The following is a 19084-nucleotide window of genomic DNA, read 5'->3' as shown; positions in this document are numbered from 1 at the left end:
GTTTTCCCCTAAACCGAGCCACCATTGGCAGAAACCACCAGGTCTTGGTCAGGTTCCTCCTGCTCTGCTGGAAGAGAGGGAAAACATCCCTCATTCCTCCCAGCCAGATTAGGACAAGGCATCTCCTGCTGCCACTCTGGCCAACACCGCAACCAAAAAAAAAAGACCTTTTTCCCCCTCCCTGCTCCAAACTCTTCACCCTCTGCAAGACAAGGTGCCCAAGGGCTGTTTCCTCTCCCATCTGGCATTCCCCTCCCTCTAGCGATCTGCTAGTAGTGATAAGAGCTTCAGGAATAGAAGGTGGTGTGATAAATAGCGGTGGTGACCTGCGTGTTTGCACCCATGAGGAATCCAGGCACAGGAACCCTGCAGCCCCTCTTCGTCTCCAGGTTGGGGCAGGAGGAAGCCCCTGGGTCTGAACGTGCCTGGAGCCCACCAAGGTTGGCACCCTCCCACCACCCCACGTCCCCCGTGGATCCCATGGGCATGGAGGATTTCTGAGCTGGAGGGATAAAACCCCCCAAGGTGGTGGTGGTGGTGGTGGTGGGTCATTCATCCTTCTGCAGACGGTCCCAAAGCGTTGGCTTTGTTGGCCAAATCCTAGACCATCCCGTGGCACCAAAAGGGACAATTCAGGAATCCCCTGGGGCAACAGGAGAAACCGGGATTAGGAATGAGGGAAACATTATCACCTTGTCAGATGATAAAGAGATGCAAGAGGACTTTGCTCCAAGGCCCCGGGGCAGGGGGTGATCATTATAGGATAATAGAAATAAGGCAGAAAACCTAAAATTTTGGTTGAGGGCATTTGTAGCTCCTCCTCTGGGGAAGAAAAAAAAAAAATCTATGCTAATAAAATAATTTAAGTTCCTAAACCAGCTTTAATCTGCTGCTGAAATCGTTGCGGTGTCGTGAGTCTAATTAGGCTGCAGGATCCTAAACGCTTTGTCCAGCGTCGGGGCGTGTCAGAGTAACAGCGATGACGCCATGGATGGGGTCCATCACCGGACGGTGACGCCCGGCCCCGAAATCCTCAAAAAACCCCAAACGCTTCGAAATTTAAAAGTTTAAAATCTCGAAAGCGAGACGAAGACGCCCAAAAACCGCGACGGACCCAAGCCGGCGCGGCCGTGACATCATCGACTATGACACGGCCAACTATGACGCGGTGGGTCCTCCATTGTGATGCGCCGGGGGCGTTGCTCCCTCTGGCCAATGGCAGGGCTCCGAGCGAGCCCCTCATTTGCATGTTTGACGGTATAAAAGGTAACGAGGGGGCCGGGAGGCACCAAAGAGGTCGGAGCTGAGCCGGGAGGAGAGAAATGGCTCCCACGGAGAAAGGGAAAAGGAAGGCGCCAGGTCGGAGAAGGTGGAAAGCCCAGCGGAGGTCATTGCCGTCCAAGCAGAAGAAGCAACGGAAGCCAAGGCACGCGGTGAAGATCGGGAGCCGGAAGGTCCCCCCCAAATCGCGCGGCGCCGACGGCCGGCGGTGCTTGTCCGCCAAAGCCGAGGACCTCATGGTGAGCTTTGTGAACGACATCTACAAGCAGGTCTCGGCCGAGGCGGAAGCGGAAGCGCGGTGCCGCCAGAGCTGCCGGCCCGCCGCCGGCCCCTCTCAGGTGCCGCCAGCCCTGCAGGACGCCGTGCCCGAGCCGCGGGGCGCCCAGCCGCCCACCCCTGTGGCGGAGACGTCGCAGTGAGGAGCCTCCTTCCCCCTCTTCCCGGCTCCATCCTGGAGGTGACACAAGGAGGGGAGGAGGAAGAGGAGCAAAAGCCGGGTCTGATGGGACCTCTTGTTGCCTCCAAAATGCCCGCGCAGCCCTTGCTTTCTAAATTTCATATTGAGAGATGCCTTCATATTAAAAATCATAACCATCGAGAGATTTTTTTTTTGCCCACGATTGACACTGATGCCACTGCAAAAGCAACCTGCAGCACGGAAACATCTCCCTAGAGGAGACCAGGCTGGTCAGCACCAAACATCCAGCGTCACCCCCACTGGAAGGAAAAAAAAAAAAAAAAAAACAACCCAAAAAACTGGACATCCGGAATGTTTCCACGGCAGTAAAACAACAGAAAGCGGCAGAAATCGTGAAATTAATACGATTAAAGAAAAAAGCCTAAGGTAAAGGGACTAGATCTTCTTGGCATTGCAATAAAACTGGAAGGTAGCTGCGATCTGCTTTTGGTGTCTTTCTTCCGACTTGCGGCAGGGGGGGTGGGGGGAAAGACGGGTGGGCGCGGAGTTTTTCCGCAACCCCTTTTCGGCATGAATTCCTGAAAGGGACGTATGAAAAATTGGAAGAATTAAGGGAACTCTAAGGTCTTTAGATCAACCAAAGGGTGGCCAGACTGAGTGAGGGCACAGAGACCCTCCAGAGCTGAGATGAGGGTCCCCCATTACTGCCCGGACCCCAGCACCAGGACCAGGCTCTGCAGAGGACCAAAAAAAAAAAATCACATTTTCGGCATCTGGGAGCTGCTCAGACACACAGACACTATTTGAGCTCTGACCTGTTGAGGTCATTGTGTTTTGCCCCAGAGGACATGGGGAGATCCAGGAAACACTGGTCTTTGGTGGGATACCCATCTCCCTGCTGTCCCCAAAACCTTGAGTCTCCACAATGTCCCACTGAAATCCCCAAAGCACAAATTCCGGCATCCCCAAAATAAAAGAGAACGGCTCGGTGGCAAGAAACATCGTTTATCTCTCCTACTCAGTACCACGCCAAGACAACGGCAACCTCGGGGACATCTCAGAGGCAACTGCCCTCTTTCCAACCGTGGCAAATCCCCCTCCAGCAGGTCTCCAACCTCTCCGAATGCTTGGTGCAGCCTGAGACGTGGCCGGTTTTCTCCTGGTGGGGAGAAATCTCTTCCTGCAGGTGCCGAGATGTTGCGTTCCAGCGGCGCGGAGGGTCTACTAGCCGTTGAGGGTGTCTCCTTCACTTTGGTGGTCTTCGCTTTGGTGCTGGTTCGTGTCGTCTCACGTGGGCAAGATGCTGCAGATGTTCCCCTCCAAGAGCTCCCCTCCAAATTACCTCCTGCACTGAGACGCGCTGGTTGGAAGGTGGGGTGCTGGTAGGATGCCGGTTTTGGTGGTCTTCTATACGGGAGCGATAACGATGTCAGGCAGGTGATAAGGTCTCTGAGACTAGATTTTATTCTTTTCCTCTTTTTTTCTTTCTTCTCATCCCAGGCGCGTGCTGAGGGAGGAGAGGGAAGAGGTTCGAGGGGAGGGTGGGGCGAGGGGAGAGGTTATTTGGTCCATCTAAGATGACCTGCTGGGGATGGTGGAGGCCACGTAGACGCTGGCTTTGCCTTTCATGACCTTGTCCAGAGCCACTTGGACTTCCGAGGTACCTATGAAGGAGCCGCGGCGCCGGCGCCGGTGCCGGTCAGCCTCGGTGACCACCCCCTTGCAGAGGATGCACATGGAGGAGTTCATCAACCTCTTGGCCTTGGCTGACATGTGCCCGTGGCCTGGCCGCAGCCGCTTCCTCAGCCTGGAGATGTACCTGCTGCAGGACCTCTTCTTCACCTCGCAGCTCAACCTCTTCAGAGCCGGCTTGCATCGCCCCGCTGGCGTCTTCTTGGGCTTCGCTGGCGATTTGGCCTGCTGGGCTTTTGCTTTCCTTCTCTGCGGGGATTTTTCCGGCCTCTTGCTGCTTGTGGCCATGGGGTCTTCTCCTCCGAGCTGTGGGTCTCCACCCCGCGGCGGCGTCCCGCGGCTCTTATATAGAGGGACGTATTCAAATGAGGGCTCGACGGCGCAGCTGGCGATTGGCTGCCAGCTGCAAAGTTCTTGTGATGCCAGCGCAAAATTTGCATAAATCAGATAGTCCGGAAAACACAGAATTAGGCCAAAATACCTTTTTTTTTTTTTTTGACTTGGGTTTACCCAACGGAAGCCCCAAATAGCCTTTTCCCCAAAAGACCTTCCAAATTCCTGCCCTTTCCCGCCAGAGAAAGATTCGGAAACAACCCGATTTTGATCGTTCCTAGGGTTAATTATTCAACTGTTAATTACGGCACGCGGAGGAAAGCTTTGCAGCGACGCTGCTCCGAAATATGCCTCGAAACCTGGAAATTTCCAGGCTTTAGCAGTTTTCTGCAGCCACAGAGAGGACGGGAGAAGCGTGGGAAAACGGCCTGCGAAGCGATGGCAGGAGACTTGCAAGAGCAGAATGCTAAGCAAATAAACAAATTAAAACAAGCAAATTAAACTGAACAAACAAAGCTAAACCAAACAAATAAGGCGGTTAGCTTTGCTATGGAAAAACAGCAGAAAGCGACGCCGCTTTGGAATTTGCCGTGGGGATTTTACCAGCGTCCCGGCTTCCCCCTTTTCTTTCTCTCTTCTTTTTGTCAGAGGTGAAAACCAAGTTGCAGCCAGGACCGGGGCGTATTTGAGGGGAGATCAGGCTGGAAAAGCAAATCCTTGTTTTATTCTGAGCGGACACGGGAGGCCCCTCGGGATGGTGAGTACGATGCAAGCGGAGGAAGAGCTGCCAGAGCGGTTTTACTGCTGCTGCAAGAGAAACTTGCTGCAGATTTGGGGGATGGAAAGAAAAGCAGAAAGCAGCAAGATTTGCAAAAATTAAGGCTTGGAGCAAGGGAGGAATAAGGAATTTGGCAGTGTCAGGATGGCCGAGTGGTCTAAGGCGCCAGACTCAAGGCTTTGTCTTTCCTCGCGTGGGTATTCTGGTCTCCGAATGGAGGCGTGGGTTCAAATCCCACTTCTGACACATCCCTTTTTTCCACCCTCTTTTAATTAAATAACACATCCCATCCCGCAGGGATGCAGCTGAAATAAAAAAAAGCCTGGATTCTCTCCCTCTCTCCCTCCCTCTCTCTCTCTTTTTCTTTTTTTAATCCCGTCTTTGCACACAGGGGAGGGCTCCCCCCCCCTTGCAAAGTGCCCCCCCCAACGCGTGCAAAAAGCACGAGAGGGCAAAAAAAGCACGAGAAAAAAAATAAAAGCACAAAATAGCATGAAAAAAATGAAAAAGCATAAGAAAAATAATTAAAAAAAAAGGGGAAGAGCAAATGGTTTCCCGAGAGCCGCGGCGGGGGAGCGCAGCCTCCGCGGGAGCCCCAGCGCTTCGCGCACCGCCTCCCTGGTGGTCTAGTGGTTAGGATTCGGCGCTCTCACCGCCGCGGCCCGGGTTCGATTCCCGGTCAGGGAAAGCCACTTTTGCAGCCCTTTACTTTCCCGTAAATAAGAGGGGATTTCTTTATTATTATAATTATCATTTTTAATTAATTAAAAAAATTTTTCAGGGGAAAATCCAGTCCCGAAAGCGCACAGAAGTGGGGTGACCTTGCAAACCTCATCGTTATTCTCACAGTCCATCAGCACCTTTGCAGCTCATCTACCTTCCTTCCGGCATTATTGCTTTAATTGCCCATGATAGACCATGTTGCTAATAGCTGGCTTTAAAGAGCAGGAACGAGCACCACTGTAATCATGGGATAATCGATGCTGGAGGCACTTTTCCCTGCTCTGAGCAAGTGCCATTAGCTGCTGGAAAATTTAAGCATGTATATATAATTATGACTATAAACGGGAGCAAGGAGAAAGGCCTGAAAGCCCTTGGAGACAAAACACTCACAGATTCTCCCTAATGAAATCCCTAGCTGCAGCCCAACTCCTCCTTGCCCCCTTTGGCAGCAAAAGATACCCGCGACACCACCGAACGCTGCTAAATCTCTGCTTTATTGCAATGCCAGTTATGACTCTTTCATTTCCGTAGGAAGGTACGAGGCAAGCCAGCACTTTAACTGATATGATGGTCTGTGGCTGTTTTGTTTCTTTTTTTTTTTGCCCGTTTGTAGCCGGTCCCCGTAGTTTCACGCTTTAAACAGTAGACATTTTCTTGCTCTTTCCCATCCTTGGGCTGGCTTCTCTTCCCAGGGCTGTTTCGCACGGGTTCCTCTTTTAATCGGCAGTTGCACAGGTCTTTGCAGCAGCTGGGGTGGGATTTTTTAAATTTTTTTTATTATTTTTTGGCTTTTGCTCCTCTCCCGTGCCTCTTCCTCGGGCTTTGGCTCTTGTTTGATAGAATTGAAAGGAGGGAGGGATTTTTTTTCTATTATTATTTGTTTTTGCATCCCGCTTTTAGCGCCAGCACCTCGAGCCCACGCCGGGCACCTGCCTCCGCCTCCGCTTGGGCATCACGTGCCGCAGGGCGGCTTGCATGTGCTCGGGGCTGACGGCGGGCCGGCGGCTCTCCTTGCGCAGGCGCTCCGCCTCCCGCGACACCCGCTCGGACACGTCGTCCACGAAGCGGATCATGAGCCCCTTGGCCTTGCTCGACAGCAGCTTGCTGTCCCGCTTGATCTGCCGGAGCGTCCGCGAGTCGATGGGCTGCGAGGAGCAGCGCCTGCGCCCCCCGCGGACCCGCCGTCCCCCGGGACGCCGCTTGCCCGGCGACCGCCGGCGACGGTTGGGCCGCTGGTGATGATGATGACGACGATGATGATGGCGGTGGCGGGATCGCCTCCGGCCGCCCCTCGCAGAAGCCATGGCTCCGTCCCGCGTCCCCCCGAATGCCGCCGAGCCGCCCCCCGGCCCCTTTTATACCCCGCCGTATGCAAATGAGGGGCCGGGACGGAGCGCCCCCATTGGCCGAGGGGGACAATGCCCCCCGCGGCGCGTCACAAAGGAGGCCCCGCCTCACAGTGGGGGCCCCCCCCACCCGCGTCATCGGGGGGGGGGGGGCGCGCACCCCGGGCTCCCTTCCCGCCCGCGGGGCCTCCCCAGCCCGGTTTTGCCCGGCATCGGCAAAAAAAAGGGGCGGATGGGAGGAAAACGGGGCTCATGCATGCAAAAAACATTATATTCACCAGTGGTAGGATGCTCCTCTGAGATGGAGAAGCTCATCCATGCAAAAAAACACTAATTTCACCAGGGGCAGGATGCTCCTCAAAGATGGAGAAGCTCATCCATGCAAAAAAACGCTCATTTCACCAGTGGTAGGACACTCCTCCAAGATGGAGAAGCTCATCCATGCAAAAACCACTAATTTTGCCAGTGGTAGGATGCTCCTTTGAGATGGAGAAGCTCATCCATGCAAAAAAACACTCATTTCACCAGTGGTAGGACACTCCTCCAAGATGGAGGAGCTCGTCCATGCAAAAAGCACTAATTTCACCAGTGGCAGGACGCTCCTCCAAGATGCAGAAGCTCATCCAGGCAAAACCCACTAATTTTGCCAGTGGCAGGACGCTCCTCCAAGATGCAGAAGCTCATCCATGCAAAAAACATTCATTTCACCAGTGGTAGGATGCTCCTCCGAGATGGAGGAGCACATCAGGCTCCTTGGCCGGATGAGAATTTCTCCAAGAGGAAATCAGGCCCGTGGAAATTTCTCCATCCATCGAAATTTCTCCATCCAGCCATAGAAGTTAGATCCAGCTTTGAAGCAAGAGCGGGTTGCCCATGGCCATGGCCCATCCAGGTCTGACTATTCCTGGGGATTCCTCACCTCTCTGGGTCCTTGATGCAAATATTCTCCTTAATATCTAAGAAGAATTGTGGGGCTTTTTTGTTGTTTTTTTCCCCCCTTTTCCTCTTTTTTTGGGGGAAATAGCACCCTGGCCTCCTAAGGTTTGGTTCTCTATTTCACAACCGAGCTGTGTACGTGCTACACGTGCCACGGCAGTTTTCTGCCCGGGCAGGAAACACAGAAGGAAAATCCTTTGAAAGAGCCTCTTCCTCCAGCGGAAAGGGTCTGGGAACCTCAAATCCACGTGCCTCTGCCAGCTCCCTTTATTGCCACAGTCCATCTTCCTCATCATCAACCCGTAAGACTAATTATCTCCGATTAGAGAAAGAATGCACCTCATCTGACAAGTCTTGGGTTTTCCCCTCCCCGTGTTTTACGTCCACAGGTCTGTTTTTTCCTATTCACATGCAAATACACGCACCTCCCATATATATATTTTACAGAACATCTCGTTCCTCCTTGCATTGCCTTAAGCACGGGCGACAGCCAGCCAGCTCTATTGGCTATTCCACGGCAAAAACCATCTGTCATCTTGCCTTAAAAAAAAAAAAAAAAAAGCCCCGTGGTTCATTTTTAGCAAAAGCGGGTGCCGTGAAGGCAACTACCCCACGATACCTTCTCCCCTTTCCTCTCGCATTTTTGGCTGCTGAGGAAAGCCGGGAGGCTTTTGCAAGGATGATTTAGTTTATATTTCCTATCTGGCCCACGGGGGAAAGTGTTGAGGTTCCTGATCCTTATTGCCCCATGCGGGAAGAGGAGCTGGATGGTTGCGTAGAGGAGAGGAGCATTTGGAAAGAGGAAAACAGGCGTCTTTCCTTGCATGCACGTGGCTCTGCAGATGTGCAATCCCCTCCGTTGCACCGCACGTTCATTTATTGTGCTGCAAGGTGAGACCAGGATCCTGCTGCTTTTCCGCTGCAAGCACAGACTGGGGTAAAAAAAAAAAAAAAAAAAGATTGCTCCATGCTTCTCTCCAGCCTTTTTTCCTGGTTTAACAGTGCTGTGCAACCTTTTAAGCTCGCAGAAGAGTGGAAGAGTTGCCGGCAAAAGTAGAAGGTTAAAAAAAAAAAAAATCCAACAAAAATCCATGCAAAATTCCCACCAGCAGTGTCAGGATGGCCGAGTGGTCTAAGGCGCCAGACTCAAGGCTCTGCCCTCCCTTCTCCCGGGTTTTCTGGTCTCCGCATGGAGGCGTGGGTTCAAATCCCACTTCTGACACACCTTTTCCCCCCTCCTGTGCAACATCCTTGGAAAAAAAAAAAAAACCCTTCGTCAAAGCCTGAGCTGATATTTGTAGAGTCCCAGGACAAGCAGAGCTCTCCAACAGGAGCCAAGACACGGCTGAATAGATCAACCTCCGAAGAGGGACATGATCCCTGCTACCACCCTCAGCATCCGTCCACTGCCTTGGTCAAAGCTGGGCCCAGACCGGCCTTAAATGGCTGTTTTGGGCCATAAAAATATATATATTTTTTTCTTTTGTAGACTTGCAGAATCATTTTGGTGGGGAGGGACAGCTGGAGGCCTCCAGTCTCAAAGCAGGACCTGCTCCAAAGCAAGAACATGGAACAAATCCACCTCCAGCAGCTTCTCCCCATCCATCCCGGGCTCCAGCTTGGTGGCCTCCTGCTCCAGCCTGTCCCTGCCTGCCTTGTCCTGGGGAGTTCCAAACTGGAAGCGGCACCCGAATGCAACCGGGAGCCCCGCCAGTCAAGAACAATCCCTTTCCTCATTCTGCCGGTTGCAATTCTTGCTGATTCAGTTGAGGGTTTTCATTCCTTTTCCAAGCCCGGTGCTGCAATTGGCTTCAGGCAGAAGCTCGGTTTCCAGTAAACCACGTGGGTGTGCTGCATTGGAACACGGGGCGAAGGCGTTTTGCAACGAGCGCAATGCATTGCTCACCTTCAAACGATCAACCCTATTATTTGAAGCCAATTTTAAGGCAGCTTGCCAGAACATGCAGTAGTCCATACTGTGCCAAAAGGAAGAAGAAAAAAAAAAAAGTCAAGTGAACCGCCCTCTAAGATCTCAAGATGTCTGAGAATGACACATGTAAATCTCGGTTTCGCCATGTAATCCCCAAATCTCCAAGAAGTCATTACTTAGTAGCAACTTGCAAAACCTCTTAATAAGTGTTCAATGGGGAAATCTCCAATTATCAGGAACTGCTGAAAAAATAAATAAATAAAATAAAGAAGCCTTTGATTTGGGTTTCTTTAGCACTTCAAAGAGGTAGGCTGGTGGCTTTTCTCAAATGGAAAAAGGCTCTGGGACAAAAAGCTCAAAGCAGCAAGAACTGAGGCAGGGGAAGGAAAAAAAAAAAAAAAACACGCGTGAGACACTTTCCTTTTCATTTTCTCATCCGGAAAGTTTTATGGACATGAAGTCACCCAGCTTGAATGAAGACGGAGGGGAACTTGCACGAGGAAAGTTGCTAAATTGGACACGCAGACTCGGTTCCCAATTTTGATGCATCAGCAGGCAAAGACGCTGCGGAAGTTGCGTCTTTGAAGGACCCTATAAGAAGCACGGCCAGGGTCCGAGACGGTGCTAAAAGCACATCCAACCTCCTTGACCGAGTCCCAGCAGCAAAACTGAGAATACGGGAAGATTAAACTGCTCCAGGACTGGGGCTGCTGCAGCCCCCTGCATTTGCATGACCATGCATGTCCCAGCATGCTGATCATGATCGTGATCCAAGCCAGCAGATCCACATTATCGTTGATCACCTTTTTCCCTAGCTGGATTAGCCCTGAGCTGGATCTAAACCCTAATCCAGACTCTGAAGCAGCCCACTACCATCACGTGAGTGCCCATCTTGGGGCTGGGTCTACCCTCACGTTGCCAGGTAAGCCAAGCATTGGGGCAGATGGGACAAGTTGGAGGCATGGCTAAGGCCACACCACGTGGTCTTTCCAAAACCCCAAATCCCCCGCCGCAATTCTTCAAAACTGCTTAAACGTAGCAAAAAACCCCTGCAATATTCTCAAGCCTTGAGCAGGATAAAGCATGCTCTTGAGATCAACTCCGTAGAGGAGACTCTAGATGTTGCAACCAAAAACCAGAAGGAAATGGCACAGAAAAAAGACCAGCAGGCAAAACCACGTTGCTCTTGCCTTGCTGTCTTGCTGGCTGGGGAAGATGCCCAGACGTCCAGCGATCAGACTTTCAATAGCACAAGGGAAGGACTTTTTAATGAATGGAGCTTCCACTCTGATGCCTGTAATAGCAGGCTACAATGGAAGGAGAACTGAAAGCATTTCAGAAAAACAACCCCCCCCCCAAAATCCTGGATTTTCACCAGAATATAGTGCTAAAAAGAACCCGTTGCTATTGCAACTTGCAAAACATTTCTGGAAAAAGGCTTGTCAGAGGAAGACCATCCAGTGACACCAGCAATTTCTTTTTTTCAGTCAAATCAGCAAACCATCTATCTGAATAACGACAGTCCTTAGGCATAAGGCAAAGGATAGAGAAGACGAGAAAGGCTGAATTTGGAGGGGAAAGGAAGGTTTGTGAGCTAATCGAGGTGCCTACACAGAGTCAAGAACAAGTGTGTGGAGGTAAGAGGTGATCTGTGTGCCCCAGCTAAGGCATCTTCTCTAAGATCTTGTTATGGTGCTCTGGTAGGTCCCTCAACCACAGAAAGTTGCTCATTCTGGGGAAAAAAAAGTACAATTTGCCCATTTTTTGCCATTTAAGTGAAGCATCTAGCTGCAGGTTCCTTCCCAACTAATGGGAAGAGGATTAACACAGCCAAACATTACGCACTGCTTAAAAGCATTGGAAGCACGGACATGTCTTCACTGCAGAAAGGTGGATTTGGGATCCTAGCTCAAAGGTCTCCCCGGGGCGTGAGATGAAGCCCACGTTAACGTTTAGATGGCCGAAAAAGCCCGTCCTTTGGTGCAGTGGGGAAACCGGCCCAACTATTTCCCCACCAGGAAGCTTTCCGGCTGTCCCAGAGAGGGGTGAGGTCACCGTCATCGCGTTCCGATGATCGCAACACTTTGCCAAATGTCCCGTAAACTAATGGCTCGTGATCAAAGCGGGTAATGCCAGTGAGTAAAAAAAAAAAAAAAAAACGCAGAGGAACTGAGTAAGTGCCAGACAGCTACTTCCCCATCCCATGATAAACCACACTTCACTCTCCTCCGGGTTGCGCTGATTGGCAGAGCGTTTCTGGACTGCCACAGCTGATTTTTTTTTTTTTTCCTTAAGCCAGGGTATAAAATGAAAAGTAATCTCAGAGGGTGACTTGCCTTCCTGCCGGAACCATGGCCAGACTTGGTGAGTGACTCTTCCCCCGAAGCTAGAGCTCTACTGCTGGCTTACCTGGGTTTCTCCTGCCTTCGGCACCCGGGTTTCCTCTTCCTCTGGTGGGATATCTGCCTTCACGTCGGGGCACTTGGTGGCACATCCCGATGGCACCAGCCAGGGACCTCCCTATCTTCAGCTAGGGAGCTTTATGAGCACATGGACCTTGACCCGGCAAATGCCGCGGGCAGCCGGAGGTCCCCCTTGCACGTATGGGGAACGCGACTTGCCTAGATGCGCAGGGAGAGAAGGAAACGCAGGCGTAAGCTTGGGTTCCTCTCGGACATTCCTGGAGGAAGTCTCGTTGCATCAGGTTTATGCTTTCTCCAGCTTGAGCCACCAAGGTGGAGATCACGGGGTGCTTCTCAGAGCCGGTCCCGACCCACTGCTCTCTTCCCAGAGGGACTCTGATACCCAAGAAAGATCTCCCCGTCTTCCACACAGCCCCTGGGGTTGCCGCGTTGGGTGGGGAGGGAGGCAGCAAGACCGATCTCTGGCTCAGGGCTACGATGCACCACACACGCACCAGAAACGCAGGTCAACACGGTGTCCCGCATGCTCCAGGAAGGTTGGCGCAGCAGCAGCGCTGGGGCCAGCAGGTCCACGTGCTGTTATCGTTGCATCGTCACCTTCTGCAGCCCGTGGCAGAAGGCCACACTGCTGTGAACGTGCTCACCTCTCCAACTGCAGGAGATGCTTTCTAATTATTTTTTCCGCCACCATCAGCACCTTCAGGAAAACGGCTCAGCACTGCAGGCTGTAGACATCTGCTTTCTGGAGTCTTGTGCAAGCGTCTGGGAAAAACCACCTAGAGGATAACAGCTCTGAGGTTTATTTGCAGCTGGCGCACTTTGAACCGGCTTGTAGGCAAATTGGCAGCTGTTTCAGGGAAAGCAGGAATTCCACAGGGAATTTCCATGAGTATGAACTTCCTTGTCGTGTGGTTTTAAAATATTTTTTTCCTGGAAGGAACCTAGCACCAGCAGAGAGAAAGAAAAGCAAATGAATTTTATCCTGTAATTACTTTGGAGAACAGAAACCAAAACTAGAAACTCCCGACTTAGTTTCTGCTCAAACTTCCCTTCTCTATGAAAAGATTCACATAATGTTGGCACGTCTATCTTGGGAGAAATCCTTATTTTGATTGGCTTCAATCCGCCTGCTATTCCCTCATAGGAAATCGTGGAAACTAAATTAGTTTTAGGTAAATAAAGAAGTTCCATCATGGATCTTCACCTATCTGATCTAAACGTCTTCTGAGCTACTGCACCCTGGCTCCACCCAGCGCAGCAAAAATGCAGCAAGTCACTGATATAACAAGGAGGGCAGCTGGAGCAAGAGTCTCATCTTTTTTTTTAAATTTGCCCTAGTTCCTTGTTCATTAATAATATTTAATTACCATCCCTTGTTGCAGAGTAGCTGCACGAGCAGAACCCGAGTATCTGAAATGATCTCTATAAACCCTGGGCTTGACTTCTTCAAATCGCATTCCCATACACCCCTTGACAGGGTGCAGTCAGAGACCTGCTGATCCTGTGACTCCCACAGATTTCATAACCACTGCAGTTGATTTGAGAACTGATTTGCTGCTCTTTGGGGTTGATTTGCTGCTCTTTGGGGTTGATTTGCTGCTCTTTGGGGGTTTGGACACCAACATACTCGGAGCAAATCTGTGCTGTCGCCTCCCTCTCAGGCATGAACTTGCACCCTGACTGCAGAGTGCCTTCATTGTATTATTTTCTCCTCTTCTCTTCCCAGTCCTTTTCCAAGTACTCCTCGTGGCAGGTCTCCTAAGCGCCAAGAGGTTTTCAAGTTTCCCTGAGTACTGCCTCCACGACAAAGACTACGATGAGCTGCTGAAGATCGTCCAAGAAGGGCTGGGAAACGCAACTAATCCAGCGAAGGTGGTCATCGTCGGCGCGGGAATCAGTGGGCTTACGGCGGCAAAGCTGCTCCGCGATGCCGGGCACGCGGTAAGTAGTCCCGCGGAGGGTAGGGAGGGCGGCTGTGCCCCGTTTTCCTGCGCTAGAGGGTTGTTGGCTCCGTAGGTGGCGAGATCCTGGGCAACACGGAGAGTTTGGGATCTGCAGATGGTTCCTTAGCCATCTGGAGGGGACGCAGCTCGCTCCAAGGGCCATAGATGCCCGTGAACTTGCGTTTCAAGCGGTTTGCTTAAAACAGCTACCGCGCAAATACCTGTAAGCTCAGCCCTGTGCCCGTTTCTAGGTGACCATTCTGGAAACCAGCAGTCGGGTTGGCGGGCGGATCAGAACACACCGGGAGGAGAGATCGGGCTGGTACGCGGAGCTGGGACCTATGCGGCTGCCAAGCAAACACAAGTAAGCTGCCGTCCTACTTCCCTGCCACGTTCAGTGGAGGAACTAGCCCACGTTGATTGATGAAGTTGTGGTTAAAGATGAGGCTGAAGGCTCTTGCTCCTGGGTACATCCTTGAGCAACTGGTAGCTGGAAAGAGCAAAAGCCAAAGGGCTCCTCTCTTCATTGCCTGGTGGTTGCTGCACTGAGTTGGGAGCAGGCAGGACAACTTCAACACAAGAGGTGGTGGTGCCTACAACAGCCGTGATCTCCACTCTCAAGCCAAAGTGATATACGTGGCTTCACCAGCACAGTCAACGGAAGAGTGTCCTTGTAGGCATCTAACGATTTGGATTAAATGACATCTCCTTCTTCTCCTGTTTTTCCGTTGTCAAGAAATTAGTGTAGCAGCATTCGCGCGTGTCAGGGTAACTTGGTGGCTGAATTTGGGTGGCTTGCAAGTGTCCTCACCCCTATCTGCTCTACTTTCTCTTCCAGGCTCGTCCGCGAATTTATCAGGCAGTTTGACCTGAAGCTAAACCCGTTCATCCAGACAGACAAGAACACCTGGTACTTGGTGAATGGCATTCAAGCAAGAGCTGAGGAAGTTGATAGAAATCCCGACATCCTCAAATATCCAGTGAATCCATCAGAGAGGGGCAAAAGTGCCAGCCAGCTTTACAAGGAAGCACTAAAGGAGGTATGTGGCTACGGGGAAGGTGAGCTACTTTCCAGCGATGGGGCTCATCTATGTCACGCTGAGGCTATTCCCTCCGAGCTGTGGGGCAGTCGGGAGAGAAGCATCCTGGAGATAAGGTGCCCACTTAAACCCCCGTGCTCAGAGCAGCGCAGATCAGCCTCTGAACGTGGACAGGTGGATGTGACTTGGTCCACACCAAGTAGGGAGGAAAGATCTCCCCGTCAGGTGGTCCTGATGTGTATCTGGAGCACTTCACCACCATGGTCACTAGGGCCATGTGAAGGTACCTAGGAGAGCTGCAGTCCACCCGGTTTCACTTTAGATGCAGACACATGGGTGAGCTGGTGGCCCCCAGCTCCCTTTATGGTCGAAGAAGAGAAACTTTTTTCCAGGTGCAATTCATCTGTCTTATTTCAGATACCGTGTTCTTCCAGATGAAGCGAGCTCCTGTTTCCCTCCAGAGCCTGCAGTTATAGCTGTCTCAACGTGGTCGGATCAGTCCTACCAGATCAGGACTGAATTTGGGGCAGCTTTTTGGAAAATGCACTTTTCCTCATTATAAATATACCAATGTTTCCTATGCAGGCCCTCAAAAGATTCCAGACTACAGACTGCAAGAAGTATCTGGCTAAACACGACTCCTTCTCTACCAAGGTAAAGGGCTTTGGCTTGTGATTACATTTAATTCCCAGTGCTGATAAACCTGCTTTGAGGAAAAAAAAAAAAAACTGAATTAGTCTTATCCTTTCCTCCGTCACCACTTCCTGATGCCCTTTTCCTAATCTGCCTTCCACTTAAAATGCCAAGAAAGGAGCAAACATCGCTCCGATGGAGGAGTTAGAGCTGCCTCATTGTATGGCAGGAGGAGAGAAGCAGGGTGAGGTTGGCTGGAAACATTCTTGAAAGTAATTAGCTGTGTTCTGCCATTACGGTCTCGCAATCGGACTTGGTGAAGCATCAAGAGCACTAGGGAGGGATTACACCATCTGGAACATGTTGGCTTCCACCCCATATTTTGATCTGGTCCAGCCTGACAGAGGGAGGTGGATGAAGATGCCAACCGCTAGAGGCTAATCACAGCCAGGGATAAAGTTTGTGACAGGTTGGACAATTGGTTCCGAAAGCGTCAAAACATTCAGTCTTGACATTCATTAAACCAAACGTTCCACCTCTTGGAAAGGCCAATGCTCCCTCAGCCCAAACTGGAGGAGGCATTGGCCTCCCCCAAGAAGCTACAGAGCTGCATCAAGAAAAGCTTCTGGTCCAGGCTCTAGGCAGATCAGGAGCAGGAACCAGGCATCAGGGCCTGACTTCTGCCTCAAGATATTTAGGGGATATGTACACCAACTGAGATACCATCACCAGGCAACTCTCCTTCTTACCCCTGGCTTTTCTAGGAGTATTTGATTAAAGTAGGAAACCTAAGCAGAGGAGCCGTTCAGATGATTGGCGACTTGATGAACGAGGACTCTGGATTTTATTTGTCTTTTCTTTCCTCGCTGTGGGATTTCGATATTTTCTCCGATGAGGAACGGTAAGACCAAATTCTCTTATGGAAAGCCCCATTTTGTACCAGTCCGCAGAAATCCACTGGAAGGGGGAATTCCAGAGTTCCCGAATTGCTCTTGGTCTTTGGACCTGTGGCAATATCACGAGGGAGATAACTATACGCAAAATAGCCAATTCCAGCGCTCTGGCAGAGGGGGTGCAGCTCCCTCACACTGAGTATTTGCAGATGGTTTCTTGGGAGAGTGAATGTGGCTCAGACCCAGCAGTCCCTCCTAGCCCGATGGTCCTGTGTGAGGGCCTGCATGTTGCTCCTAGCAGCAGAGCTTTGGGGTCCTCCAAGTTATCTCCAGAAGAGGTTAGGTCTTGCAGTTCCTAAAAGCCAGGGTGCTTTGCTCACCTCCTGCTCCTTCTTCCTTTCAGCTTTGATGAAATCACAGGGGGATTCGACCTGCTGCCCAAAGCCTTCCACGAATCGTTGCCAGGGGTCGTCCAGTTAAATTGCACGGTGGAGAAAATTATGACGAAGGGGAACAAAGTCAGGGTGTTCTACCGCGCTCCGGACACCCTGGCCCCAAGCATAGCGACTGCCGATTACGTTCTTGTCACGTCCTCGGCAAAAGCCGCCAGGCACATCCATTTCCTGCCACCACTCTCTCCTGAGAAGACCCATGCCCTCCGCTCCATCCACTACACAAGCTCCACCAAGGTGGTCTTGGCTTGCACCGAGAAGTTTTGGGAGAAGGACGGCATTCAAGGAGGTCAGTCGATCACCAGTCGCCCTTCCAGGTTTATCTACTACCCCAGCCACAACTTCTCCAGCGGGGTGGGGGTGATTGTAGCCTCCTACACCTGGAATGACGATGCTGAGTTCTTCCTGCCCCTCACGGACGAGAAGTGCCTGGACGTGGTGTTTGAGGACCTCTCGGTAATCCACCGAGTGAGCAAGGAGTATCTGCAGTACACCTGCGACCAGTACAAGATACAGAAGTGGCAGCTGGACAAACACTCTTTGGGGGCGTTTGCTGCCTTCACCCCTTACCAGTTTGTTGACTATTCCCAGGCTTTGTTTGAGCACGAAGGCAGGGTCCATTTTGCAGGAGAACACACGGCTCAGCCTCACGCCTGGATCGACTCCGCGATGAAGTCCGCCGTGAGGGCGGCGAGTAACATCCACCACGACAGCAGCGAAGCCGGGCTGCAGAACGACCAGCGGGAGTCGGAGCAGGAGGAGCCGGAGAGTTTCTTGGAGAAGGAGGAACTCTAAAACGGGTCCCCTGGGCTGAGCTCGCTGGATGCCACCAGCTACGGCTGAACACACCTTAGGTGGTATCAACACATTTATTTCCAAACTGAGTCAGCAGAAGCACATCAGGAGCTTGCCCAAAGGTGTTAGAGAGAAATGGAGAACGCGCTGTCCGTCATCCGACAGGAGACTAAAAACTACCTGGTTAAATATTTATGGGGATTGGAGGGAAAAACTAATGGAAAGTAAACTCTAAGCAGGTTTCGTGAGTTGGTATCACTCCTGTACGAATATGCTGCAATAAGATTATTTATTTACAAAGTACTTTTGGGAACACCTAAGATGGAATAAAAGTCAATATTTATCATTCCCTCGTCTCCGAGGTGCTTCTACCTTCCCGTAGAGAGGCCTTGGCCGGAGAAGGAGTCTTGGCAAGGGTAAATCATTTCACCTCACTCCCTTCGGCCATCCAGAAATTCAGGATCATAAAGGTACGTATTTGCTTTTCTCAGATCTTTTGCCTTCCCATGAGATACAAACCCACCTCTTGACCCCGAGTTTTGCTCCGTGGTCAGCCTGAAAGGGGAGGATTCAGCAAGCGGAGTTGCCACCCCTGGCCCTCCTGGCTTCTTTATGCTTATACATGAATTTGCCATCACTCAGGAGGGAAGCAAAAGCCACCCTCGTCCCTGGGTGGGCTCGAACCACCAGCCTTTCGGTTAACAGCCGAACGCGCTAACCGATTGCGCCACAGAGACACGCCAAAAAGCCCTAAAAGGCAGTAAAATGATGCGGAGGGACCAATGGATGCTCCCAGACTGTAGTTTCTCATGGTTAGCACAGCTGAGATAAGGAAATAGTTCTGGTAGATAAAAGGGGACCCTTGGGATATGCCTAAATTAGGTAGCATTGACTTGACCCGTTCTCTGCAAGGGCGGTGGAACAAAGCCTGAAGGTTGGAAGACCTGGGCCGGGAGCAGTTAAGGCACCATGTGAACCCCCATCCCAGTTTTCCTGCAATGGCTTTTCCCTTCCTCCATCTTCTCCGTGAGGGAAAGAGGAGCTGGACATCAAAATCCTCCTTGACCCTCAACTTGAGCAGCAGAAATGCCCAGCAGAGCTTTGTCCATGCGTGACCTGCTGATTCCTGGCAGGACAGATGGTCAAAGCTCCTTAATCAGTTGAGAAATACCATCGGGACAGAGGAAAAGATGTAGCTGCCTCACCCTGGGGGCTTGTCCAGGATTATGAGCTTGGGACCTCTCACCCCCAAAGCGAGAATCATACCCCTAGACCAACGAGCCAGGTGAAGGCCTGGCCTCCTCTTCCTCATCCCTGCCTGCTGCCTCCACACCTCATGGTGGTTTTGCACAACATCCCCCTGAGACGGGCAAGTTCAGGGATCTCCCAGACTGGAAGGGAGGGAGGAAAAGCTTGGGGAAGGGGAATTAAACCCTCTGGATAACCCAGCACTTCCAATCCCACCAGC

General features: G+C 51.5%; 3 protein-coding genes and 4 non-coding genes across 7 annotated transcripts; 4 read left to right on the top strand and 3 right to left on the bottom strand.

Moving 5' to 3' along the window:
- Positions 1 to 3271: 3271 nt before the first annotated feature.
- LOC136994691 (uncharacterized) lies at positions 3272 to 3679 on the bottom strand. Its single transcript, XM_067313630.1, has one exon. The coding sequence runs from the start codon at positions 3677 to 3679 to the stop codon at positions 3272 to 3274; it is 408 nt and encodes a 135-aa protein (XP_067169731.1).
- A 961-nt stretch (positions 3680 to 4640) lies between these two features.
- TRNAL-CAA (transfer RNA leucine (anticodon CAA)) lies at positions 4641 to 4748 on the top strand. Its single transcript has 2 exons — positions 4641 to 4678; positions 4703 to 4748. It is a non-coding gene; the product is annotated as a tRNA-Leu (tRNA).
- Positions 4749 to 5117: 369 nt separating this feature from the next.
- Positions 5118 to 5189, top strand: TRNAE-CUC (transfer RNA glutamic acid (anticodon CUC)). Its single transcript has one exon. It is a non-coding gene; the product is annotated as a tRNA-Glu (tRNA).
- A 932-nt stretch (positions 5190 to 6121) lies between these two features.
- On the bottom strand, positions 6122 to 6529 carry LOC136994690 (histone H2B.1, sperm-like). Its single transcript, XM_067313629.1, has one exon. The coding sequence runs from the start codon at positions 6527 to 6529 to the stop codon at positions 6122 to 6124; it is 408 nt and encodes a 135-aa protein (XP_067169730.1).
- Positions 6530 to 8620: 2091 nt separating this feature from the next.
- TRNAL-CAA (transfer RNA leucine (anticodon CAA)) lies at positions 8621 to 8729 on the top strand. The gene is made up of 2 exons: positions 8621 to 8658; positions 8684 to 8729. It is a non-coding gene; the product is annotated as a tRNA-Leu (tRNA).
- A 1458-nt stretch (positions 8730 to 10187) lies between these two features.
- Positions 10188 to 17616, top strand: IL4I1 (interleukin 4 induced 1). Its single transcript, XM_067313627.1, has 7 exons — positions 10188 to 10316; positions 13547 to 13801; positions 14055 to 14167; positions 14642 to 14843; positions 15429 to 15497; positions 16241 to 16377; positions 16773 to 17616. Exons 1-7 carry the CDS (start codon positions 10188 to 10190, stop codon positions 17614 to 17616), a joined length of 1749 nt encoding a protein of 582 aa, XP_067169728.1.
- Positions 17617 to 18279: 663 nt separating this feature from the next.
- TRNAN-GUU (transfer RNA asparagine (anticodon GUU)) lies at positions 18280 to 18353 on the bottom strand. Its single transcript has one exon. It is a non-coding gene; the product is annotated as a tRNA-Asn (tRNA).
- Between the last annotated feature and the right edge of the window lie 731 nt (positions 18354 to 19084).

The sequence above is a fragment of the Apteryx mantelli genome, chromosome 32, assembly GCF_036417845.1.
Source record: "Apteryx mantelli isolate bAptMan1 chromosome 32, bAptMan1.hap1, whole genome shotgun sequence".
Lineage (NCBI taxonomy): Eukaryota > Metazoa > Chordata > Aves > Apterygiformes > Apterygidae > Apteryx > Apteryx mantelli.
Note: the sequence above shows the minus strand (reverse complement) of the source record. Positions and strands in the feature narration are given on the sequence as shown.

Excerpts from the sequence above, each read along its gene's own strand:
- IL4I1 (XM_067313627.1), top strand. The coding sequence starts at position 10,188 with ATGCTGATCATGATCGTGATCCAAGCCAGCAGATCCACATTATCGTTG. Across the intron at positions 14,168-14,641 it reads CGGCTGCCAAGCAAACACAA|GCTCGTCCGCGAATTTATCA; the intron begins GTAAGCTGCCGT and ends TTTCTCTTCCAG. Across the intron at positions 16,378-16,772 it reads ATTTTCTCCGATGAGGAACG|CTTTGATGAAATCACAGGGG; the intron begins GTAAGACCAAAT and ends TCTTCCTTTCAG.
- LOC136994691 (XM_067313630.1), bottom strand. The coding sequence starts at position 3,679 with ATGGCCACAAGCAGCAAGAGGCCGGAAAAATCCCCGCAGAGAAGGAAA.
- LOC136994690 (XM_067313629.1), bottom strand. The coding sequence starts at position 6,529 with ATGGCTTCTGCGAGGGGCGGCCGGAGGCGATCCCGCCACCGCCATCAT.